Source organism: Bos javanicus, chromosome 2 (assembly GCF_032452875.1).
Source record: "Bos javanicus breed banteng chromosome 2, ARS-OSU_banteng_1.0, whole genome shotgun sequence".
NCBI classification, from domain to species: Eukaryota; Metazoa; Chordata; class Mammalia; order Artiodactyla; family Bovidae; genus Bos; species Bos javanicus.
This window is the reverse complement of record NC_083869.1, coordinates 36,478,679-36,505,890: the sequence shown is the minus strand read 5'-3', so window position 1 is coordinate 36,505,890 and position 27,212 is coordinate 36,478,679. Positions and strand designations below refer to the sequence as shown.

Here is a 27,212-nt window from a genome sequence, read left to right as displayed (position 1 = left end):
TACGTGTTAGTGGCTCAGTCATATCCGACTCTTTGCCCATGGACTAACCCCATGGACTTCAGCCCACTAGACTTCTCTGTCCATGGGATTCTCCAGGCCAGAACACTTGAGTGGATTACCATTTCCTTCTCCAGGGGATCTTCTGGACCAAGGAATTTTCAACTAAGCTATCAAGGAAGCCCCTGCTGACCCCAAATTCCTAATTTATCTCTCCCCCCACAGTTTCGCCTTTGGTAACTATAAGTTTGTTATCTATGTCTATGAACCTGTCTCTGTTTTATAAATAAGTTCATTTTTACCATATTTTAGATTCCACATATGTGTTTGATGTAATATTTGTCCTTCTCTAACTTATTTCACTTGGTATAGTAATCTCTAGATCCATTCATGTTGCTGCAAATGGCATTATTTCATTCTTTTTTATGACTGAGTAGTCTATATGTGGGCTTCGCAGGTGGTGCTGGTGGTAAAGAACCTGCCTGCCAGTCTGCAGGAGACAGGAGAGATGCTGGTTTGATCCCTGGGTTGAGAAGATCCCCTGGAGAAGGGCATGGCAACCCACTCCAGTATTCTTGCCTGGAGAATCCCAAGGACAGAGGAGCCTAGAAGGCTACATACAGTCCATGGGGTCACAAAAAGTCACACATGACTGAAGCGACTTAGCACACATGCAGTCTATATGTAGGATTTTTAAAAACGCTTTATGACCCATAATTGTGTTCCATATTGTCCCACTGTCCTGCATTTGCTTAGAGTGTTCTTTACATGGAGTCGCTTTCTCTGTGCAGCTCAATCCAAGAATCAACTTAAGTGTCAAACCAAATGCCACTTCCTCTATGAAGTCCTCCTCCTTGTCCCCTTGTAAAATGCTTTTCAACCTTTAATAGATATATGGACCACCTGGGCATCATACTGGAATGTAGATTCTGGTTTAGTAGGCCTCAGGTAAGGTGTGGGGTTCTGCATTTCTAACAAACTCTTCTTTGATGCTAAAGGCGCCTGGGCCACAAGTTGAGTAGCAAGGCCCTGGAGAGAAGCATGTTCTTTCACTGAACTGTGGGGCAAGATACCAGGACAGAAATTACGTGTTATTTATTTACACTACAATCTTCAAAGTACCCATTTTACCTTGTCAAAGATAGGGATTGGCACATAGTTATTTTGATTGAATACAGTAACTCATTCTAATTATTTTAATTGAATTGAATATGCCTCTGATATTGCCTTTTCTTTTCCACTCTATGTCTTAGTTTAATTGGATTTCAAGTAGATAAATACATGGGAAGAAGAGGATACTCCATACATGATCTGCTATAGGTGAGGATGACCCACCATTTTTAAGGTAATGCTAATTTAACTATTGTGATGGCTAGGATCCTTAAATGCAAAAAACTGAAGTTACTCTAGCTTAAGCAGAAAAGTAATTTCTAAAAGTATATTAGGTAGCTCACAGAATTGTTGAGAGGGTCAGAAACTACACAGTAAAAGCAATGCATAAATTATACCAGGGGACTCCACAGATACACTTTTTGGGCATAGAATCAGCAGCTCGCTGGGTATTGGACTGTAGTTCTGAACTTTGGCCATTTCAGCTGTTTGTGTCTTCCACCACTCTTAGTACAGTGGATTCTGTGCAGGGCCTCCTTCTTCATGTTTGTATTAGTTTCCAGTTTGTAATGAATTTTCAGAAACTGAGTGGCTTAAAAGAAAAACATGCATGCATACTTAGTTGTGTCTGACCCTTTGTGACCCCATGGACTGTAGCCTGCCAGGCTCCTCTGTCCATGGAATTCTCCAGGCAAGATTACTAGAGTGGGCTGCTATTCCCTTCCCCAGGAGATCTTCCCAATCCAGTAATTGAACCTGTGTCTCCTGTATTGGCAGGCGGATTCTTTACCGCTGAGCCTATGGGAAGCCCCAAAACAAAAAATGTGTGCTATTGTGTTGTTACTTCAGTTGTGTCTTACTCTTTGTGACATTATGGACTGCAGGCCTCCAGCCTCCTCTGTCTAAGTATTCACTTACAATTCTGGAGGACAGAAGTCAAAAGTCAGTATCACTGACTTGGTGGGAAATCAGGGACGGTGTGGCCAGGGCTGTCTCCTTCTGGTGGCTCTAGGGGAGAACACATTCCTTACAAACCCTGCCAACTTCTGATGGCATCTGGTATTACTTGGCTTGGCTGCGTAGCTCTTGTCTTCAAAGTCAGGATCTTCAAACCCCTCTGCTCTGTCATCACGTTGTCTCTGCCTTGTAAATGTCAAGTCTCCCTCTGCCCTCCTTTTTTTTTAAAAAAAAAAAAACAAAACTTTTTATATTCCTGACCCAGAGATCGAACCTGGGGCTTTTGCATTGCAGGCAGTTTCTTTACCATCTGAGCCACCATTTCTAAAAGTAGATCATTTTTATATTGAAGTATAACTGATTAACAATATTGTGATAGTTTCAAGTGGACAACCATACGTATACATGTATCCATTCTCCCCCAAATGCCCCTCCCATTCAGACTGCCACATAACTTTGAGCAAAGTTCCTTGTGTTATACAGTAGGTCCTTGTTGGTTATCCATTTAAAATATAGCAGTGTGTACATGTTGATCCCAAACTCCCTAACTATCCCTTCCCTGCATCCTTCTCCCCTGGCACCCATGAGTTCCTTCCCCAAGTCTGTGAGTCTGTTTCTGTTTTGTAAATAAGGTCATTTGTATAATTTCTTATTCACCCTTTTTTAAAAAAAATAATTTATTTTAATTGGAGGTTAATTACTTTACAATACTGTGGTGGTTTTCACCATACATTGACATGAATCAGCCACGGGTGTACATGTGTCCCCCCATCCCAAACCCCTTTCCTGCCTCCCTCCCCATCCCATCCCTCTGGGTTGTCCCATTACACTGGCTTTGAGTGCCCTGTTTCATGCATTGAACTTGGACTGGTCATCTGTTTCACATATGGTAATATACATGTTTCAATGCTATTCTCTCAAATCATCCCACCCTTGCCTTCTCCCACAGAGTCCAAAAGTCTGTTCTTTATACCTGTGTCTCTTTTGCTGTCTTGCATATAGGGTCGTCATTACTATCTTTCTAAATTCTATATATATGCATTAGTATACTGTATTGGTGTTTTTCTTTCTGATTTACTTCACTCTTTATAATAGGCTCCAGTTTCATCCTCCTCATTAGAACTGACTCAAATGTGTTCTTTTTAATAGTTGAGTAATATCCCATATGTATATGTACCACAATTGTCCTATCCATTCGTCGGCTGACGGACATCTAGGTTGCTTCCATGTCCTGGTAAACAGTGCAGCAATGAACATTGGGGTACATATCTCTTTCAGTTCTGGTTTCCTTGGTGTGTGTGCCCAGCAGTGGGATTGCTGGGTTGTACGGCAGTTCCATTTTCAGGTTTTTAAGGAATCTCCACACTGTTCACCATTGCCCTCCTTTTTTAAGATATACACAAGGTTGTGTATGGCCCACCTGAATAATACAGGTTACTCTCCCTGTCTCAATACCTTTAATTTAACCACATCTGTGAAGTCTTTACCTTGTAAGGTAACATTCACAGGTCCCAGGTATTGGGACCTGATATCTTTGAGGGTCATCTTTCATCATACCTGCAGTGGTTTTTGCTTTTGCATTGAAGTCTCAATTGTGTACATCTCACTGGTGGAGCCCAGGTCACATGCCTGCTGTTGAGCTGCAAGGGAAGCTAGGAAGTAAGCTTGTCAGGAAAGGCATTCAAAGATAAGAGATGGACAAAATGTCAAGTATCAACTAAAATAGTCTCCAAAGTGCCATAAAAATTAACTTGGTGGCAGATCCTTTAAACTGAGAGAAGCTAATCATGGCTGAATGTTTTGGGCACCAAATTTCAAGCCATGCAACCATGGACAAGGAAAGTCATCAATTTGGAAAATAAATTTCTTTGACTTGGGGAGTCAGCAGGAATGGCTTTGGGCAATGTTCCTCTTTCAATCACAGGAAAAATCTTCCCTGGGACCTTAATATGACCAATTCAGTTAAATTTTATATTTTATTAAGAATGACACTAAAGTTATAATGTCATGGTAAATTCCATTTCCTATCTGATCTGATGTACATCACACCTGTGGTGCCCAGAACTGTCCAATACATTTATGGCAATAAAGACTCAGACAATAGAAGATGCACAGCTTATGTTTCTTTAACTCTCTCATATGATTTTCAAGCAAACCCAAAGGTCCTTCTGGTAATTCCCCCCCTTTTTCTCAATGCATGTGTGTGCTTCCATGTCAGCAATTAATTTCCCCAGCTCCTCTTACCTGTGTACCTGCTAGAAATAATGGTGCCAACTCTTATTTGCCTATTCAATCAGTAAAAAAAAAAAAAATCAAATAATCTGGTAAGAAATACCATGCCTTAATAGTGTTACAGTGATGGTAAGCATCTTACAGGTTGCCTCGAGTCCAAATTGCTGTGGCGAGAACAGTAATTCTCCATTTGTCTGTGTATATAGGAGGGAAAAGAGATCATGTAAAAGTTATTGAGATCAGCATTTATAGCAACTATAAATGTCAATTGATGTCAATATAAATACATCTTGGGCTCTTCTGTACAATGATCATCTGAGAACATTGTTTTATTGTTGATACTTTGCTGTATGTTTGTTTCTAAGACACACTTTAAAAATCCAGTTTGTTCCCTTGAGCATTTGTTGGGGGTGAGGAATCTGGCAGCATAACGAAAGCTTTCTGTTAGGAGGCCCAGAATCAAAGTGGGGTAAAAGTTGTAGAAAAGATTATTTTCTTTAACTTTAGCGGCTTCCTATTTCTGTGTTGAGAGATTTTATTTGGGAAGGGACCGTTATGATCTGACTGACAATGATCCCAGCTCCTCCAAACACTAACTGAAAAGTCTAACTCTTTCTGGCACTCCACTTCTCATTTAAGATGAGAATAACAACCACGTCATCGTCTTACTTCCAAGCAGCAGTTACTTTTTCTTTTCTTAGATGTGATTGGCATTTTCAGAAAAGTGTATTTTGGAGCTCTTCTCTCCCTTGGGTTCTAGAGTGGTTCTGTGTGTATTGAACTTTCACAAAATGTCCATCTCTGTATTGACCCCAACCTCCTATTTGATTTGACCTTTGTGATGGGTGGAGGAAGGATGAAGGAGAACTGGAGAAGTTTTTGGAAGCTTCACTCTGTGAATTAATACTTATGCTTCAGCATAATGCTGGTATTTGATCAAACATAAAAAGCTTCAAGCTTTTAAGGTCCTGCTGACACCAGTATCAACAAAGCACTGAAGCGGAAGCTTTCCGGCGGCTGATTAGAGGGAGATTTTATTTCACTAGCTTTAAGACTAAGTGTACCTTTTAGTAGATTTTTCTCAAGGATAAGCTACATCATGCAGTATAAATCAAATTCAAGAGCTTTAATAAAGTACCCTTGATAATTTGGTAATATATTATCACTAGGTTTTGGAAAGGCAATAAATGACTGCTTTTTATAGTGTAATTTAAAATAATAATATGGATTACAGTTGTGTTCAGTCATGAAAGTATAATTTAACAGTTTAGGCTTATAATAATCTTTCTTCCCTTGACAGTGTCCACTCTTACTTTAGTCCAAGTATGGCTTACTTGGGAATGATTAATTGTGCTTGCTTTTAGACTCTAGTAGGGCTAAACATGTGTTTAATTGGAATTTTATGTTGTTGTCTTGGAAAAGCTTCACACAAAAATGAAATTGAAAGCTGGAGGATCAAGACTGCTAAAGTGTGAGCTATTCCAATATCAAAAGCATGACCAAACATTTGCAAGCTTGCTGTATCCTTGGGGACCCTCCAGGAAATGGAGGAGTCATGAGAAGTGGAACTGGAAAGAATTTAATGAGGGAACCATTTATAAAGGTGTGGGAAGTTTCCAGGGAGCAACAAGGGAGAGCGAAGCACCCAGAAATTCATGCCATAGGAGACTTCACCACCCCAGGCCGGAAGAGATGAGTGGTTTTGCTGCTCCTGGATCTGGAAAAGGCAGTAGTTGTGGAAGAGGGGGCAGGATACGGGTGCCATGGCCTCAGGGGAGAAAGGTGCGTGCTATTCAGTTGCATTTAGGCGAGGAGGGGATTGGGAAGATTAAAATCACCAACATTTTCCCCACCTTTGAAATCTCCCTGTGGAGCCTCCTATTGGGTAGACCCAACTGATGCTGGAAGTTCAAATGATACCATCTGAGGCACAGAGCAGGGTGAAGACAGGTGTGGTGTGGATTTGGAGGGATACCCCACACATATACCAACCACACATGAACAAAACAGATGCTGAAGGACTGCATTTTTATCTGATATGTATGTGACCAATTAGAACCCAAACTCAAAATAGGTCCTGTTTTCTTCTGCTTTCTAGCCATTACACATAAAAAAGACTTTTTCAAAAGTTCTCTTTTTCCTGAGTTTTCATGAATTTCACAGCTGTTTGTTTTATATCTTTAATCAAGTTGGAATGCAATGCATTAGCTTTTAACAAGGATACACCGTTCTCTAGGAACACAGAACAAAACAGAAATAACCCAATTTTTGCTACTATTCAGGACTATAGGAATAAATCTTGCCATTCATAAGATCCATCATAAAAATGCAAATGGGTAACTTCACTTTTAATTGTTTGTCAAGGATTCTGTAGAGCTCTTCTGGGGTTCCCAGCTCCCCCTCCTGTATCTCCTACCTTCAGCTCCCCACCTTGAGAGCTCTACATGCCCTTCTTACCTGCTCTATAGACCTGTTTGGGTTCCAAAGCAGAACTGAAACTATGTCTCTGTTTATCAGGTGTCTGAGTTAGCTGAGAACCTATTTGCCCTTCTCTGATTATATAACATGACCTCTTTCATTGTCCACGGTTTACCATGCCCCACAGTCCTCTGAAACTCCACTTTTCTTGCAGTGCTCTGGGGTCAGCTGAATTGTAGGCCACAGACTGATGAGAGCTCAAAACTGAGAATCATGAGATAGATTCTAATTCCAACTTTTAGCCAGATAGTGTTCATCAGTTAAAGAATATTTTTATTAAATTTCTAAAAATTTTATTTTTAACACCAAAAACATTTTGTACTGAGGTCTAGCCAATTAACAATGTTGTGATAGTTTCAGGTGAACAGTGAAAGGACTCAGCCATACATATGCATGTACCCATTCTCCCCCAAACTCCCCTTGCATTCAGGCTGGCACATAACATTGAGCAGGTCATGTACCCACTGCTATATTTAAAATGGATAACCAACAAAAATCTATCGTACTGCACATGGAACTCAAAGTATATTCCTAAGCCTTTTTTTGTCATCTGAAAAACAGGGTGCATGAAACAGATCTGTGATCCCTCAAATACTACTGTGAAATCAATAGAATGAGAGTTGGTGGCAGAACTTAGTAGTCTTCACGGGAAATGGAGCCTAAGTGGAGATGGGTTGGACCCTGAAGATCACAATTGTGTGCCAGGATCTGGGTTTTGATTTTAATCCCAGAAAATCACTCTTGTTTGGCACTAGGGGATGTCATGCTGCACTCACCCTAAGTAAACATCCACAAGCCGTGATAGAGATTGTAATGCCAATTTAGGAGTCTTCTGGCGTCCATGTAAGCACTGTGCCCTTATCCTTCAGTCACTACACTAGGACAAGTTCTTTGGGTCTAGATCCCCTTCTCAGTGAACAACAGTCTGGACCTGCCACAACAGAATCACCCAGGAGACTGAAGTAGCTGTCACAATGCCAGTGTATTCATTTACAACCAGAAATTTAAGATGAGTACTTATACAATCAACAGCTTTTTTCTAACTGCACAGGAAATTTAATCACAGTCTCAAGTCATTTCCTTTACCATAGGCAGCCCCTCTCTTAGGGACCTATTGTACTTAAAGTCTGGGAGGTTGTTCTCTCAACACTAGGCAAATCTCTACTAAGAAGATTTTTGTTAGGCATGGAAATGGAACAAAGAATATTATGTTTACAGCACAAGGTAAGATGGTTAAACAATATTGTACATTCACCTCACCCAGAGATGTCTTTGGAACCCTAAAATATACTCTGCCTAATATCCTTGCTTCCAACACTGTCAAGGCTGTCAAGGATGTCTGTCTCTGAGCCTGCTTCCATGGGCCACTGATTCAGCTCCCCAGCCCCTTCCTAGGCACCTTCTTGCTTTCTTTCCTCAGACATGTTTAATCAAGTTGCAATCTAGACAGTAGATAGGTGGCCTGGGAAGCTATTTTCTCTCTCTTAGATAACTTGCTTATTTCTGTTCAGATCCATTCTGTGTAGATATCAAGTTAAGTTCTAAGGGAAATTCTCATTTCCTGTGCTTGGAGGAAACCTGAAACACTAACAGCTGAAGAAGAAGCTAAAGACTTCACTGCCCTGGTGGTCCAGCCAAGCCCTCTGAGACATTCTGTTGAAATGAAGGCAAAGCTTTATTCCCACCAATACCCTCATACACGTGGTTAATGTGATTGGTTGTGTTTGTTCCCAAATCCATTTATGACAATTGTACTAGGCATTGTAATTTTATACTCTAACTAAATTGTAAGAAAATATGAGTATAAAAAGAAAACTATGAAAATCAAAAGCTTTGCAAAGACTCAATAAACGTGAATAGCTAAAGATTCTATTGTTGAGAAAGACAATTTTAAATACTGGGGAATTTTTTTTTTTTTTAATTAGGGCTCTGCACTCAGACTGGCTTACAGATATCTTTAAATTTGCACTCCACTAAAGGCAATGACGGAGAAGGCAATGGCAACCCACTCCAGTACTCTTGCCTGGAAAATCCCATGGACGGAGGAGCCTGACAGGCTTCAGTCCATGGGGTCACTGAGGGTCGGACACAACTGAGCGACTTCACTTTCACTTTCCATTTTCATGCATTGGAGAAGGAAATGACAACCCACTCCAGTGTTATTGCCTGGAGAATCCCAGGGATGGGGGAGCCTGGTGGGCTGCCATCTCTGGGGTCACACAGAGTCGGACACGACTGAAGTGACTTAGCAGCAGCAAAGGCAATGAAACCAGAGATTGTGAACAACTGTTTTATGCACAAGACTGACAGGAAGCCATATTGAAATGAATGATACTGTCTGTATACCAAGAGATTTGTGGATAAATGTATATTTGTGTGTTCTAATAGAAATTACAATGTTCAGGCTAAGTATGCATCTATTACCCTTTATGATTCCTTGCTTTAACTGATATTTTTGACTTCCTGACTAAAGATGCCAACTGAGTCAGATAAGAGTGCCTCAAATGCGATATGAATAATGATAATAAACTTCAGGGTAATTATAGTGGCTACCACCCATGCAACTACATTTTTTAACAAATACAGTTGATTATGAAAATGGAACATGACATTTACTCACTAGTATGAAATCACTGCATGTGGTGACTGTGGCCATGAAATTGAAAGGTGCTTACTCCTTGGAAGAAAAGCTATGACAAAACTGGATAGCGTATTAAAAAGCAGAGACATCACTCTGCCAACAAAGGTCTGTTTAGTCAAGGATATGATTTTTCCAATAGTCATGTACAGATATGAGAATTGGACCATAAAGAAGGCTGAGCACTGAAGAAATGATGCTTTTGAATTGTGGTGTTGGAGAAGACTCTTGAGAGTCCCTTGGACAGAAAGGTGATCAAACCAGTCAATTGTAAAGGAGATCAGTCCTGAATAATCTTTGGAAGTACTGATGCTAAAGCTGAAACTCCAATACTTCAGCCACCTGAGGCAAAGAGCTGACTCATTGGAAAAGACCCTGATGCTGGGAAAGATTGAGGGCAGAAGGAGAGGAGGTGACAGAGGATAAGATGTTTGGATGGCATCACAGACTCAGTGGACATGAGTTTGAGCAAGCCCTGGGAGATAGTGAAGGACAGGGAAGCCTGGCGTGTTGCAGTCCACGGGTTGCAAAGAGTTGGACATGACTTAGTGACTGAATAGCAACATGCACTTACAGATTATCTTCTATAGCGAAAGTAACCAAATTGGCCTTCTTGCTCAGTATGCCTCTTTTTTCTCTAAACTTCGCTTGGGAAATAAATTGAGGTGCCAACTCCAGGGAATTTCTGTTGAGTGCCAGTGTCACCAGGCCCTCTGATCCTTCCCTGTCACCAGGAGGCACTGCTTTACTCAGATGTGCCCCCTCAGATGGGTAGTGAGCAGAGAGACTGGTTTTCCTTTGCACCTTAGGTGTCATGGGGAATGAAATGGAAATAGTTTTGTGTCCAGCTAGAGGAACCCTAACTTGAAGACTGCAAGTGTTGATGGCTTGGGTCCACACTGCATCTGTTCAGGGACGCTCAATCTTGAACAGATTGCTCAGTCTCCACAGAATAGATTTTTTAATCAGAAATGCCAAAGCTTTTGGTGACACATGAAGGAATGCCTCTGTTAAGTCCCCATTCCTCCCTAATCCTGGTGAGTTTTCATTGATTCTGTCTTCTGTTCTGGGTATTCCCCTCTAACCAAAGTCCACTGGGAAGAGAATCCTGCCTACTACCTACATTTTTGCTCCTGCAAAACCCCACTGTCTGAGAAGGGGAAGAGCAAAGTTTAAACAGCCTCATGGGAACATGACCTCATAAGTTGAGACTGAAGGAACTCAATTAATAAATTATTGAGTGGAAATAGTAGTAAAGTCACAATTTCAGGGTTGGGGGAAGGGTAGGAAAATATGAAAATGGTCATTTCATAACTTACCATATTAATTTCAAAATATTTGAAAAATACCCAGGATAATATACAATGCTTGAATTTACTGTAAATGAAAGACTTAGGAGAAATGAGAAATAGAATAAGGCATTTTATATTAGTTTAAAAAATCAATTTCCATTATTAAATACAAGCTCAAGAAAAAAAATAGAAAATGGCATAAATCAGGATGTCTTTTTTTTTTTTTGCAATAAAAATGGCATTGCTATTCATAATTACAAGAAAAGGATGACAATATTTTAAATGAGTTAACTTTGGCCCATCATGCTCACTTCATGGTGTGAAGAAAACAGTACTTAAATGATTTTTTCCCCTTAATTTGTTCTAAATTACAGCAAAGTGCTCTGCAAGAAGCAAGTGCTTGTGTTAATTAACTCTGAGGAGAGAAGGTCACTGGTATACATAGTACTCATTTTGTGGCTTTAGTTATAGATTTTCTTCTGCAATTAGAATTCTTCATTAGGCATTCATTATAAGCACATGAAGATTTTCACTTTTTTATCTAGCATTTCAGATTTAGACTCATTTGTTATTTTTTTCTAAAAAAATTTAAATGCAGCAATACTAATGGAATTGACTTAAGAAATAAAACATATGGTTCAAGATATTTATAAGTATACCTGGAATATTAACCTTTTATGTAAGCCTGAATATTATTAGCTGAATTTTTAAAGCTACATTACACTACGGGCTTCCCTGGTGGCTCAGAAGGTAAAGAATCTGCCTGGAATGCAGGAGATCCAAGTTCAATCCCTGGGTTGGGAAGATCCACTGGAGTAGGAAATGGCAACTCACTCCAGTATTGTTGCCTGGAGAATCCCATGGACAAAGGAGCCTGGAGGGCTACAGTCCACAGGCTCACAAGGAGTTGAACACGACTGAGCAACTAACACACACACACACTTCAAATTTTACAACCTATAAGTGAACAAATCTGAATTTTCAGCCATTTTCTATTGAATTGTAAACATTGGAAATAAAATTCAAAGTGCTGTAAATTTTTGTAAATAATCCAAGACACCAACAGTTTCATTAGGCTTTAGAGAACCATGAACAGCTAAGTCAATGTTCCTAAAATAGATACAACTTTAAAATGTTTATTTCTAATGTTCATTTATAAATGCTTTAGTTTTTTCTAGTAAAAGCCATTATTTTTATACATAAGAATTGAGAGTCATCAGATCAGATCAGATCAGATCAGTCGCTCAGTCGTGTCCGACTTTTTTCGACCCCATGAATCGCAGCACGCCAGGCCTCCCTGTCCATCACCAACTCCCGGAGTTCACCCAGACTCACGTCCATCGAGTCAGTGATGCCATCCAGCCATCTCATCCTCTGTCGTCCCCTTTTCCTCCTACCCCCAATCCCTCCCAGCATCAGAGTCTTTTCCAATGAGTCAACTCTTCGCATGAGGTGGCCAAAGTACTGGAGTTTCAGCTTTAGCATCATTCCTTCCAAAGAAATCCCAGGGCTGATCTCCTTCAGAATGGACTGGTTGGATCTCCTTGCAGTCCAAGGGACTCTCAAGAGTCTTCTCCAACACCACAGTTCAAAAGCATCAGTCCTTCGACGCTCAGCCTTCTTCATAATATGTGTTAATTATGTAGCTCATATAGCACATGATATAATATAGATTTTTAAACTGAAATGGTTTATGGAAGCAAATATTAATGCCATGGTATGATCAGCAATGCAGATTTACTCACCCTTTCCATTCCACCCCAGTAATAACTAGGAATAACTATAACCAAGTTGGCTTTAAATGGATTTAGCCATAGTATAAAGGTAATAATCCCTTCCCTGGTGGCTCAGACAGTAAAGCGTCTGTCTACAATGCGGGAGACCCGGGTTCAATTCCTGGGTGGGAAGATCACCTGAAGAAGGAAATGGCAATCCACTCCAGTACTATTGCCTGGAAAATGCCATGGACAGAGGAGCCTGGTAGGCTACAGCCCACCGGGTCGCAAAGAGTTGTACGTGACTGAGTGACTTCACTTTCACTTTCACTTTAAAGGTAATAATGTATGCCATTCTTGTGATTATCTTTTTTCTTGAGGATTCAGAAGTTAAGTATGTGTAAATTAGGTACGTCTTTTCTTTATTATTCGTCAAAAACTAAAAAGCTTTCTTTCTAACTCAAGAAGATATCAAAGAAATCTCTTTTATTTAAAATTTCCTGTTTAACAGGCATTACTCTTTCTGTTAAGTTTCTTTCTTTACCTGACAGAATTCATCAGTACCCTTTTTTTCTGATTCTTTTCTTTCTGTTAACGTTTGTGTCACATTATATTACATTTATTACGTACATATCCTTCTTCCCCAAGACCTCGTGCGCTTCCTCATGGGTTTTATTTGTATTACCAGTTCTAGGACCTAGAACCCTCTCTGGGGGCGCATTGCTGTTGTTCGGTTGCTAAGTCGTGTCTGACTCCTTGCGACCCCATGAACTACAGCACACCAGGCTTCCCTGTCCTTCACTATCTCCTGCAGTTTGCTCAAACTTATGTCCATTGACTCAGTGATACTATCCAACCATCTCATCCTCTGCTGCCCACTTCTCCTCCTGCCCTCAATCTTTCCCAGCATCAGGGTCTTTTCCAGTGAATTGGCTCTTTGCCTGCTGGGGCACAGTAGTCTCAATAAATGTTTCAGGCTTCTCTGATAGAGAGACATTTCTTCTTCTTCTTCTTCTTCCTCTTCTTCTTCTTCCTCTTCTTCTTCCTCTTCCTCTTCTTCTTCTTCCTCCTCCTCTTCCTCTTCCTCCTCCTCCTCCTCCTCAACTGGTAAACAATCTGCCTGCAATGCAGGAGACCCTGGTTCAATTCCTGGGTCAGGAAGATCCTCTGGAGAAGGGATAGGCTACCCACTCCAGTATTCTTGGGCTTTCCTTGTGGCTCAGCTGGTAAAGAATCCACCTGCAATGCAGGAGACCTGGGTTCAATCCCTGGGTTGGGACGATCCCCTGGAGAAGGCAAAGGCTACCCACTCCAGTATTCTGGCCTGGAGAATTCCATGGACTGTATAGTCCATGGGTTTGCAAAGAGTCGGACATGACTGAGTGACTTTCACATGGATCCAAATAGAAGTGCTTATCAATACACTGAAGTGCCTCCCATGTGTATTATAATGCTTGTAAGACTTACCAAAGGATGTTAGACTTCGCTTCTAGATATTTATTTTCTAAATCAGGGGTCAGCAGACCTCTCCTATAAAGGGTGAGAGGTAAATACCAAAGGATTTCAAGCCCTTCAGTGTATGTTGCAGCCACTCAACTCTGCTGCCCTAGCCTGGAAGCAATCATACACAGTGAGTGAATGAATGAGGATTGCTGTGTTCTCGTAACTTTATTTACAGAAACAGGTAGAAGGCTGGATTTCACCCTGCCAGTTGCTTTTGAGGGGTGGAAGAAAAGGGAATAAAGATTCCAACCATGTATAGTAATAATCATTGCAAAGTTTCATATAAATGTTGGTGATTAGAAAGAAGAATGGAACTGGAGAAATCAACCTGCCTGACTCCAGGCTCTACTACAAAGCCACAGTCATCAAAACAGTATGGTACTGGCACAAAGACAGAAATATAGATCAATGGAACAAAATAGAAAGCCCAAAGATAAATCCACGCACCTATGGACACCTTATCTTTGACAAAGGAGGCAAGAATATACAATGGATTAAAGACAATCTCTTTAACAAGTGGTGCTGGGAAAACTGGTCAACCACTTGTAAAAGAATGAAACTAGAACACTTTCTAACACCATACACAAAAATAAATTCAAACTGGATTAAAGATCTAAATGTAAGATAGAAACTATAAAACTCCTAGAGGAGAACATAGGCAAAACACTCTCCGACATACATCACAGCAGGATCCTCTATGACCCACCTCCCAGAATATTGGAAATAAAAGCAAAAATAAACAAATGGTACCTAGTTAAACTTAAAAGCTTATGCACAACAAAGGAAACTATAAGCAAGGTGAAAAGACAGCCTTCAGAATGGGAGAAAATAATAGCAAATGAAGCAACTAATCTCAACTAATCTCAAACTAATCTCAAATACCAAATGACAAACAACTAATCTCAAAAATATACAAGCAACTCCTACAGCTCAATTCCAGAAAAATAAATGACCCAATCAAAAAATGGGCCGAAGAACTAAATAGACATTTCTCCAAAGAAGACATATCATGGCTAACAAACACATGAAAAGATGCTCAACATCACTCATTATCAGAGAAATGCAAATCAAAACCACTATGAGGTACCATTTCACGCCAGTCAGAATGGCTGTGATCCAAAAGTCTACAAGCAGTAAATGCTGGAGAGGGTGTGGAGAAAAGGGAACCCTCTTACACTGTTGGTGGGAATGCAGACTAGTACAGCCACTATGGAGAACAGTGTGGAGATTCCTTAAAAAACTGGAAATAGAACTGCCTTATGACCCAGAAGTCCCACTGCTGGGCATACACACAGAGGAAACCAGAATTGAAAGAGACACATGTATCCCAATGTTCATCACAGAACCGTTTATAATAGCCAGGACATGGAAGCAACCTAGATGTCCATCAGCAGATGAATGGATAAGAAAGCAGTTGTACATATACACAATGGAGCATTACTCAGCTATTAAAAAGAATACATTTGAATCAGTTCTAATGAGGTGGATGAAACTGAAGCCTATTATGCAGAGTGAAGTAAGCCAGAAAGAAAAACACCAATACAGTTTACTAACGCATATATATGGAATTTAGAAAGATGGTAACAATAACCCTGTATATGAGACAGCAAAAGAGACACTGATATATAGAACAGTCTTGTGGACTGTGTGGGAGAGGGAGAGGGTGGGATGATTTGGGAGAATGGCATTGAAACATGTATAATATCATATATGAAATGAGTCACCAGTCCAGGTTCGATGCACGATACTGGATGCTTGGGGCTGGTGCACTGGGACGACTCAGAGGGATGGTACGGGGAGGGAAGAGGGGGGAGGGATGGGGAACACGTGTATACCTGTGGTGGGTTCATGTTGATATATGGCAAAACCAATACAATATTGTAAAGTTAAAAAAAAAAAGAGGTACAAAAAAAAATGTTGGTGATAAGAATTTTGATGGAATGTAACATTTGAAATGTTTCCCAATGTTTCTTCCCTAAGAACAAAGAGGAAACTAAGAAGTTTTGTTTTTCCCCTTCTGTACTTTGTCTACCATGAAGAGTAAGCCATGAGGTTGTAATGGATAAACAGGAGTGAGAGAATTGGAAATGCTGATAAGACACTGCTGCTGCTAAGTCACTTCAGTCGTGTCCAACTCTGTGTGACCCCGTAGACGGCAGCCCACCAGGCTCCCCCGTCCCTGGGATTCTCCAGGCAAGAACCCTGGAATGGGTTGCCATTTCCTTCTCCAAGGCATGAAAGTGAAAAGTGAAAGTGAAGTCGCTCAGTCGTGTCCGACCCTCAGCGACACCATGGACTGCAGCCTACCAGGCTCCTCCATCCATGGGATTTTCCAGGCAGGAGCACAGAAGGCAGAAAGCTGACAACAAGATATGCTACTGCTGCTAAGTCGCTTCAGTCGTGTCCGACTCTCTGCGACCCCGTGGACTGTAGCCCACCAGGCTCCTCCATCCATGGGATTCTCCAGGCGAGAATACTGGAGTGGGTTGCCATTTCCTTTTCCAGGGGATCTTCCCAACCTAGGGATCGAACCCAGGTCTCCCGCATTTTTGCGGGCAGACCCTTTAACCTCTGAGCCACCAGGGAAGCACAGGGGATTACTAGTAGTAGTAAAGTCGATAAAGTCGTGTCTGACTCTTGCGACCCCATGGACTGTAGCCTGCCAGGCTCCTCTGTCCATGGGATTCTCCAGGCAAGAATACTGGAGTGGGTTGCAATTTCCTTCTCCAACAACAAGATATATGTTGGTCTAAATTCTTCCATGGACGAGCTATTAGATTGAAGAAAAATTGGGTTTTGCTTGGTTGTTATTTGGGGCAGGAGAAGAGAATGTCATATAACAATGGTCCTCAAATATTTTTGCTTGCATACTCCTAAAAGAATTTTGGAAAAAAATCCCTCCCTACATTTCTAATTTGACATTTAAAATTTTTTATAATTAAGATGCAATTTTCATCATATTATAATGACATTTAAAAGTAAAAACATCGTGTCATCCTTTCAACACATCCAGTGGAATATAATATCATAGCCTATTTTTAGCCTTTTATTTTGAAATAAGTTTAGCTTTATAGAAAATTTCCAGCACAGTACAGTATCAGCATAGTACAGAGAATTTCTATACACCATTCACTCAACTTCTAATGGTGCATATCATATAACCATAGTACAATCTAAAACTAAGAAATTACTACTGATATAATACTGCTAACTACAAATTTTATTATAATGTCACGTTTTCCCACAATATCCATTTTCTGTTTCAGGATCCAATTCAGGATTTTACCTTGCCTTTAGTTGTCATGGCTCCTTATTCTCCTCCAATCTGTGACATTTCCTCAATCTTTCCTTATCTTTCATGACCTGGACACTTTTGAAGTCATCAATTATTTTGTGTAATGCTTGTCAATTTGAATTTGTCTGATTTTTTTTATTGTTAAATGGGGATTACGCATTATTTGGGTAGATACCAAAAAGTCATGTGCCCTTCTTAGGGCATGATGCTGGAGGATACCTGATGCTGCTGTGGCTTATTACTGCTTATCTTAACCCTGAGGTTTCTCTTATAAAGTTAGTACTTTCCAGTTATAATAGAAATGGAATTCCAGTTATAATTTGTGACTATTTTGGAGGCAATATATTAAGGCTATAAAAATTTCTGTTTCTTCCTAAATGTTCACCCACGAATTTTAGAACCCGCTAGTGGATCTTGCTGTAACAATGATTACTGTTGTGTTTTCTTAATGGTGATTTTTGTCTCTCTCATTCCTTCTACGTTTTTAATTGAAATTCTTCAGTAGAAAAGAACTGCTGCTTCTCCTTGATTTGCTTACTTATTTATTTACATTAATCTGGACTCATAGATATTCTATGCTTAAAAACCCAATACTGTTATTATTTTGTCACTCAGTGTTCCAATTTTGACCATTGGGAGCTCCTTCAGTTTGGTCCTGTGTCCTTTGGACATGATCTCATCTTTTTGTGAGCATTTCCTTACTTTCTGTCATCATAAGATATTCCAGTTTCATCTTGTATTTTTCCTGCCCCAGACCTGAAACCAATCACTTCACCAAGAAGCCCTAATTCTTTTGATTGATAATACCATAACAGTTTGAATTCTATCATAATCTATTTAAAAATAGAAATACAAACAAACTTTAGCAGTCAAAGATTCTTGTTTCTTTTTCTGTTTAGTCTTGTATTTCCATTCCAATCCCCCTATGAATTTTATCCTAATGTAATATATTTTTATTCTTGAAACTATTTTATTCATTTCCTTGTCATATTTGCCTACAGTAAAAAGATAAGTTAAAATTATTTTTAAAAATTTCCCTGTGAACATAGGCTGTGTTACACATTTTCTTCTGTATTGAGTTGCCATTAAAATTACTATTATTATAATTATTATCTGACAGATATGAATATATTACAATGGTTGATAAATAGTATATATAAAAATAAAATGTTATATTTCATCTCTTAATGAAATGGATGTACCATAGATGAAATTAATTAATATTAATTTAAAATTGCTAGCATGAATCAAGATTCAGCATGAATTCTATTCTCCCCAGCCCCTTTCTTTTGTAGCTATATGTGCTGAGAAAGCTGGCAGAGGTTGTTGGTGCTCACTATTGTCCATTATCCTCTCCTTCCTGAGCATACTGGGAGACCTCCCAGGCTTCCCTGCAGTTAGATTGGACCCTGTGGCTAATTCTGGCCAATGGTATATGAGACGAAGTGCCATGTTGTGCTTCTAGACACAGAAACTTCAGAGTTCTCTACTCCTTTCTAAATGACTATCAATTATGCCTATTACTCTTTCACTTATGGGCACCTTGTTTTGCCTGGCATACGAAGGTTGGGAAAAATAAAATATTGTTAATTGTATCATACTTTGGTCAATACTACTTTTCTATTAAATGTCTTTATTTTATACATGCTTTAATCCTAACACTTGATTTGCATATACAGTTCATCCAATTTAATGAAAAATTTCACCACAAAACATAATTGGTAAAGCCAATCTTTATTGTCAAATGAGCCAAATAAGACAATGTTCAAAAAAACTATGATTTCATTTTTCAGTTCAAATAAGCATGATAATACTCTTCCCCAAAGCTCAGTTAGAAATCTAAGATAAATAAAACACAGAGCCTTGCCATGAGCTTATAAAGTAACACTTCAGGGTCTTATCAACAGTTGCACTGTCTTTACTTTGCTTTTCTGAGATATTCTCTCCAGATACAGTCTTTCATAATAGACAGGGGCTGTCTCAAAGGAAGGTAGTTATCACTCCTGCTGTTTATATGTATGTATATGAAATGCATATTAATTTAGACTATCCCAACATGGGCAGAATAACCCATTTCTAATTTATCACTTCATCCTTAACAGAAAAATGTATAAAAAGAGGGAAAGACATGAGAATAAATGTGGATTTAAGAATTCTTTATTAAAAGAAATTTCACTGACATCATTATTTTGAAATTTTTTTCTGTCTTTGGTCCATGGAGGACTTTACCAAGATAAGGCATCATCATCATATTTTGAGTAAAAGCCATGTCTTTTTTTTTTTTTTTTGAGGTAGAGACAGACATTTCTGCTAAAAGAGATGGGAAAGAAGAACTAGCATGACACCTTGATCTCAGGCAAGTAACTTCTAAGAAAGAATATGTTTAAAGGTTAAAGCATCTGGAAACTGAGCTCCCCAGCAATATCCCTGCCCTGTATCCCTTGGAAGTCTTTATGTACCCATAGGGTACATGTTCTCAAGTTAAAGGCTGTTTACGTGGAAATGTATTTCAATAGCCCATGGAAACTACATAATTAACAAGGAGATCTTTAACTTCCATCAGGCAGAGGTAAGGGACCACTGAGGCAACCAAGGCTTTTGGAGATAGAGGCCCTACTGTGGATGTTTAGGAGGAGCCTGGACCCACGAATAGCTGAATAGAGCAAAGTTGGTGCAGATGAGAAATAAACCTTTGTTGTGTGAAGTCAATGAGATTTGGGGATTGTTTGCTACAGTATTAAGCCTCCTGACTAAGAGAGTAGCTGATGATGCTACTGCAGATGTGACGTGGCTTTACTGTCTAGAATTGTAATATCCAGGTAGAGAATTGAATGGGAATCATGGACAATTCTCTAGGGAGCGGCAGTGCCAGGGAAAACCAGGATGGGGCCAAACCAAGAGACTAGACTACATGTTACACCAAATACAGACTCCATAGAGATGCCAGCAGGATTCCCAGTCAGTTATCACCTACTCTCCCTGAACCACAAGACACAAATGAAAGGAATGTCACTCAGTTGTGTCTGACTGTTTGTGACCCCTTGGACTATACAGTCCATGGAATTCTCCAGGCTAGAATGCTGGAGTGGGTAGCTTTTCCCAGGGATTGAACCCAGATCTCCCACACTGCAGGAAGATTATTTAACAACTGAGCTATAAGGGAAGTCCAAGAATACTGGAGTGGGTAGCCTATCCCTTCTCCAGTGGATCTTCCTGACCTAGGAATCGAACTGGGGTCTCCTGCATTGCAGGCAGATTGTTTACCAGCTGAGCTATCAGGGAAGCCCCCACCACAAGGATACAACAAGTTTCATACATCCAATCACCATTTTGAGGAGGGAATGTCAACTTCAGAAGACTGAATGTTTATCTAATGAGACCATGTAATGCACCCTTGATAGGAAGTGGAACTTTCAATAGAAGAAGCATGTAAACTGAGACAGTTGAAATTGGAAGAGCCCAAGATATGTTCAGTTGGAAATATCTTTAAAATTTCCCATCGCTCAGAGCTATAGAAAATAATTGACCCTTTTTGGAGGGAGCATATTAATTATCCAGTCCCATCACTTCACGGCAAATAGATGGGGAAACAATGGAAACAGTGACGGACTTTATTTATCTGGGCTCCAAAATCACTGCAGATGGTGACTGCAGTCATGAAATTAAAAGATGCTTGCTCCTTGGAAGAAAAGCTAAGACCAACCTAGACAGCATATTAAAAAGCAGAGACATTACTTAGTTAACAAAGGTCCATCTCGTCAAAGCTATGGTTTTTCCAGTAGTCGTGTATGAATGCGAGAGTTGGACCATAAAGAAAGCTGAGCACCAAAGAATTGATGCTTTTGAACTGTGGTGTTGGAGAAGACTCTTAAGAATCCCTTGGACTGCAAGGAGATCCAACCAGTCCATCCTAAAGGAGATCGGTCCTGAATATTCATTGGAAGGACTGATGCTGAAGCTGAAGCTCCAATACTTTGGCCACCTGATGCGAAGAACTGACTCATTGGAATAGACCCTGATGCTGGGAAAGATTGAAGACAGGAGGAGAAGGGGATGACAGAGGATGAGACAGTTGGATGGCAGCAACGACTCAATGGATGTGAGTTTGAGAAAGGTCCGGGAGTTGGTGATGGACAGGGAAGCCTGGTGGGCTGCAGTCCGTGGGGTCACAAAGTGTCGGACACGACTGAGCAACTGAACTGAACTGAGTTTGTGACCCTGCTACTTTGTTTCTTTTCTTGTATATCTGTGAAGTCTAGCTCAGATTAAAAATAGTTGTGGAAGAAAGTTTTTTTTTTTAAGTGCACGTATATGAATAAAGCAGAATATCTCAGTACTCCTTATTTCTGTACTTTCATTAATGGTAAGTAGCGTGTGACCTGTCCATGGGGATGTGGTTTAATACTAAATATCAAAGTACAGAGCACTGACACACAGTACAGTTTTTTCCTGCAAAATCACTTTACTAATGACATACTTTGTCAAATTTTTATGTGTGACTGACTATTCACTTCAATATACCTTGACTGGAAAGATAGTTGATTAGCAGTTTTTAGCAAGACAACCGACAAGAACAGAACTTTAATTTCACTTGACAGATTATTAAATTGGGCTAAACATCTGGTTAGTCCAGGCCAGTTCTTCTTTTGAGTCATAAACATACAACTGCCACATAATGTACTATCTTAAAATAAAAAATAGTCCCTGAACAAACAGAATTATGGAAGTAGATTGTCTCAGCATGTAATGACACAGCAGTAGCAAACAGCTGCTTTTGGACTCTGTATTAACTGTTTCAGGCCACAAAGACTTCATTCTTAGGACACATTCTTCAAATTGTGTTTCTAATGATGATAGTTTTCCACGTAGAGGCTTATTCCTACTTTCTCTAAGCTTCATCCTGTGACTGCCACCAGTTTTGAGGAAGCTGGTTGTAATAATGAAAATGCACCCTCTAGGGAGACTCTCCCAGTCTCTCTCTATCGTAGGCCCTTACTTAGTCTTCATACCCACCTGCTATTTTATTCTTATATGTTTCTTGACTGCTTTACTGTTGGTTTTCCTTCATTAGAAACTAAGTGCTTACCCCAGTACCTCCAGTTTCTAAAATGGCTCTTGGTTCTTAACAGGAACTTGATAAACATTTATGTAATGAGTAAAGTTTTGAATATTGACTATGAAGTCTTTTTTGTTTATAAAAAATGAATGAAGACCAAGTCTGTGATTTTTAATTTATGTATTAGTATCATGCTTTTATTTTTTACTGACCAGACTAACTAGTCCAATGCAAATGGAGATGGTTCCCCCAAACAATAATTTACTAAATAAACTCTATATAGCAAAGGTATCTAGATTACTCTGGAGAGTAATTTTTTAGTATTTCTCATCACATCCTCTAGTCTCATTCTGATGAAACTGTAATTCAGATCTTTAACTTTTTCCCTTTAAATTCAAGTTACATTTTACATCTTTTGGTTGTTATGAGTGGTCTAAATTTATATCTTTAGTCTTAAATAAAGCTTATAAATTTTAACAGTATTAAGATCTCAATATATTCCTTTGAGCTTATCTATAAGGTTTTTTTTTAAAAACTAACTTTGTTATCATTTAGTAATTGATGATTTTAGGTCACATTGCATGGTTGCTTTTGAAAGAGTACTGCTAAAAGATCTTTACTATTTAAAGAAAGGTTATTTTCCTTTAGTTTGAGAAGACAGAACTAATAAAAATGAATGCCACCCTAAATATTAGTATAGAGTCCAGAACCCGTGAGTATTAAGCTGAGATATTAGTGTTTTGCAAACCCTGCTGTTAAACTGATTGAATAAAAACCAAACAAGAATCCTCTCTGAAGCCTTTTCTCTTTCCTTTCTTCTATGAGTGTAGGACTTTAAAATTTGTTTTGCTTCCCACCCCGCTCTCTTTTCATGGAATGAGTATTAGTAAACATCTGAATAGATATCAAATTAGTTTAAAAATTCCCCAGAATTTTTGGTAAAAGCATATTAATGCAAAAACCATTATTCATGTTGGTTTGAGGGGTCTCATTTGGGAGTTGCTTTTAATAGTTCTTGTTTTCTGAATAATAAGCACTGTAAATTTTCCCCCTTTTAAGAATAGATCACAGTTTGAGGAAATAAATAAATGAACACCTATCTGATTTGGTTACGATTCAAAACCAGTAATCATTTTAAGAATAACGAAGATGGTGACACAATTGACATTATAGTGGCATCTGGTCTGTAAAGGAAAATACTCTTCTTTGCTCATTCTCACCACCGTGATGTTCTCTCACTTCGTTATTACTGGTCATTCTTCTCAAGATCAGAAATGAGAATATTTTCTTCTAAATGTACTGTACTAAAGTTGGCTGAAGGATAGTAAGGATTTCTAAACTGAGCAAGTCTCCCGAAGATAATGTGACTGTGCTTGTACATGCAGAAGGAAAGTGTGGAAATTGCCAGAATTACTAGCAGTGTCAGTGCTACTGTAAGAGGTATAACGCTGTGACTTGGTCCTGCAAGGAGATGAAAAAAGAAAACTTCAGTGACAATGAAGTCAGATAGTTACTGTCACATAGTTACTTTCTATTTTATTTCTATGAAAAATCAAAATGTTCTCTACTGTTCCAAACCTACCTTTTCCTGGATGCTTCTTTACTGTGTGAATATCTAAAATCAAATACAAAGATATTGAGATGAAATTTTCCTTTTAATTCAGCAAAGTTATGTCATTACTTCAGAAAATGATGGCCCACGGATCAAATCTGAGCACATGTTTTTATAAATAATGTTTTATTAGAACTCAGCCATGTTTCTGTCGTCTTTGGCTGCTTTTTTGCTACAGTTGAAGTGTGACAGAGACCATATGGCTCCTATATCCTGAAATATTTACTATTTAATCCTTTACAAGAAAAATTTGCTGACCCCTGATTTATTTAGTCATCAATACTAGTGCTCACAAAGACATACACTGCCTTTTTTTAAGCTGAAGAATCCTCATCCAGTCTCAACACTGTGCTGCAATAGAAATATGAGTAAAATATAGTCCCTGCCTACAAGGAACTCAGTTTTGTTGGGATCTGATGTGGAGTTGGTCCAGTAATGATAACCTCCCTGGCTTTTTGCAGATTTAAAAAATGAGTACCTTCTCATGTCTCAAGAATCTTGGGAAATGAGTAATAGCTCTTCCATTCAAAAAGTTTGAGGGTTCCTGTTTGAGGATCTTCTACTGAAAGAATGTATCTTTTCAAGGAAGACTCTATATCAGAATTTGAACTCTGCTATTTTTTATCTAGGCAAAGATCCAGAGAAATATACAGGGAATGACCCAGAGAAAGAGAAGTAAAGGACTTGTCAGTGGAGGACTACTTGGTGTACTACTTAAGACCCATGAAGAAATGTCAACATTGTTACCAGTAACAAAAATACAGTTATATATATATATATATATATACACATATATATATGTATATATATATAAAACCTTGATTTTGCAATTTAAAAACAATACTGTATGATTTTACATAATATTATTGAAAACGTAGTATTGTGTATGTGTAAGGATACTTTTCAAAGAAAGACTGATGAATGGGTATTCATTCTCTGGATGGAGGCAGTGGGCAGGTATAGAAGGGACACATGGAATCAGAAAATTTGGAATGTAGTCCTCCCTGTGGCCTCAGTTTGGACAAGTACTTTTCTCATCTGTAACATGGGAGTGTTGTATCTGTTTCACTGCCTTGAAAACTTGTCGTGAAGGGTAAAAGAGGTGCCCTGTGTAGTACAGGAAACCTTAAAGATTTGAACAGATATGAGGTGTTTCTAATTTGTTCTTGATAGCTGAATGCTAGTGGTTGCTTAGGCATGCTATTTATTAGGTTAGCCATGTTTTCCACACAGAGCTGATACCCACACTTTTGGAACCTCAAACTTTGGTTCCTACACCTACCAGTTTTTGCTTTTTCATTGCCAGTATCTAATCAGTCACTAAAGACTGATGATTCTCTTTTCCCATTTCCTCCCTCCATTTTTGTTCATTTTGTTCATTTGTGCTCAAATTACAACTGTCTCCCTTACATCCACTGTAGGTATCTACAGAGCACTTAGGGGTTCCCTGTGTCCTTCACCATGAAGTTCAGCTCTTTAACCCAGCACTCCCTGTGGATGGAGCCTACAGAAATATGCTTTTACCCCCATCACCACCTAATGTGGGCTAGCCTTAAGTTCATTCTTTATTTCTGTCTTTAGTCTTACTGAAACGTTTGTCCAGTATTCTTTCCCTCCTCTATTCTCCTTATCTTTTACTATTACAAAGCCTCATCCCTTCTCTAAAGTCTTCTTCAGGAGCCCAGGCCACATCAATCCCCCCTTTTTTATAATACTGGCATTTAGAAAATGTTGTGATTATTATAAACATCTTCCACTGTTAATGATCCTTACTGTCTTAGAAATCTCTATCATTTGCAATTGACTAGAATTTTCTGGCTTATATTTCTAAATTTTCATCACCACAAACTGAGTATATAGGTCCAGATGAAGTTAAAATATGATTTATAATATACTATGCCATGCAGTAGAAAAACACATCTACTTATCCTGTGACCAAAAATGATACTTTAAAATTCTGAGTTGCAGTTGCCAAAATGAGAGTTGCTTGTTTGCATTTCCAGCTCTATTTGCTTGAGGTAAAACTGTTATTTTGCCCATTAATATAACAGCCAGATGACACAAGAAAGTCATAGTCTTTGACTTGATTTATAATGATTTTTTTCTGTGTATGAGAGAAAGCTGGTATGTTCTGTAAATTATTTGATGTAAAACAAGACAATAATGTCAGAATCTATTTGAATACTCTCTAAATACCTGAATTTTAAAAGTTTTAAGTGTAAAGAGGTGGGTCAGCTTTAGTCAGGGTGGAATCAAATGAGTATTTACCTTTGAACTTTACCCACCTGCTTCCATTTTACATATAAATCCCTTTTTGTCTTGACATGAGGATAATTGCCACACTCCTTCAGGAATCCTCAGGGCAACACACAGATGGGGTTTGAAGTGGTACACCTCTGGCTTCCGAATACCCCAGTTTGATTGATCTGTGGGAGTTCCATCAAACCACTTTATGGTTTCATCTGTGGGAAAAAAATGCTAACTTATTATGAATTGCGTGCATGGTTATCAAACATACTAAGTGTTGAATAAACCATAGAAAGCAGCCCCTAAATTTAATGTGACTCTCCTTATCTGGTGCATTCAGTTCAGTAGGTGCAGTCATGAACTCATCATCCAGAGGTAGGTGTTAGCAAAGCTGTCTTGTGAACAACTCTCTTTATGCTAGATACGAGTTTCTAATGTAGTTCATTTGAGATATCATGTTTCTTAATATAAAGTTTGAATTTTAAAAGTTCTTTATCATTATAACCAACTTAAATCATTTGAAATCCTAACATCTATATCATTACAAAAGAGCTCACTTTTTAAAAGAATGTTACAGTGAGCTTCTTTAAAAAAGCAAGCCAGTGGTGTACCAAAAGGTGAAGATGCTGGTAGAATCCATCTGTGTGTAAGTGATAAGGAGGCACCTTGTATGAAAAGGATTTAAAACAAGCAGTATAACTAAGCATACGTTTGTCAGCTTGTTTATTATCACCCTGGTCTAGAAGTTTTAAGCAATATCTAATACTTTTCCTTGCCAGTGTGGACCCATCCTCCACCTTGGTATACCCCTGTGACAAGTTCTCCATTCCAGTTTAAAATAATTTTCTTTACAAGTACTTTCTTTGTTTAATTTATTTATTTTTAATTGGAGGATAATTGCTTTACAGCGTTGTGTTTGTTTCTGTCATATATCAACGTGAATCAGCCACAGGTATACATACGTCCCCTTTCTTCTGATACAAGTACTTTCAATAAAGAAAAAAAATCATACTCTCATCTGATTACAAACTCTGGCTTTTTTGAGAACCAAATAACAATTCTATTAGCACTATTTATCAC

The 27,212-nt window shown here is 38.9% G+C and overlaps 1 protein-coding gene and 1 long non-coding RNA gene across 3 annotated transcripts in view; one reads left to right on the top strand and one right to left on the bottom strand.

Annotated features, from left to right (window-relative positions):
• Positions 1-21,553, top strand: part of LOC133235219 (uncharacterized) — a 35,107-nt gene extending 13,554 nt beyond the window's left edge. The window contains exons 2-3 of one of the 2 annotated variants that reach the window (XR_009732484.1): positions 1,268-1,342; positions 19,513-21,553. This is a non-coding gene — a long non-coding RNA (uncharacterized LOC133235219). The remainder of the gene's footprint in view (positions 1-1,267; positions 1,343-19,512) is intronic. The other variant, XR_009732485.1, reaches the window with a different exon arrangement.
• Positions 18,933-27,212, bottom strand: part of PLA2R1 (phospholipase A2 receptor 1) — a 137,833-nt gene continuing 129,553 nt past the window's right edge. The window contains exons 28-30 of the mRNA XM_061396121.1: positions 26,171-26,347; positions 23,856-23,888; positions 18,933-23,734 (exon numbers count right to left, since the gene is read on the bottom strand). Coding sequence (XP_061252105.1) covers positions 23,520-23,734; positions 23,856-23,888; positions 26,171-26,347 — 425 coding nt within the window. The 3' untranslated portion in view covers positions 18,933-23,519. The remainder of the gene's footprint in view (positions 23,735-23,855; positions 23,889-26,170; positions 26,348-27,212) is intronic.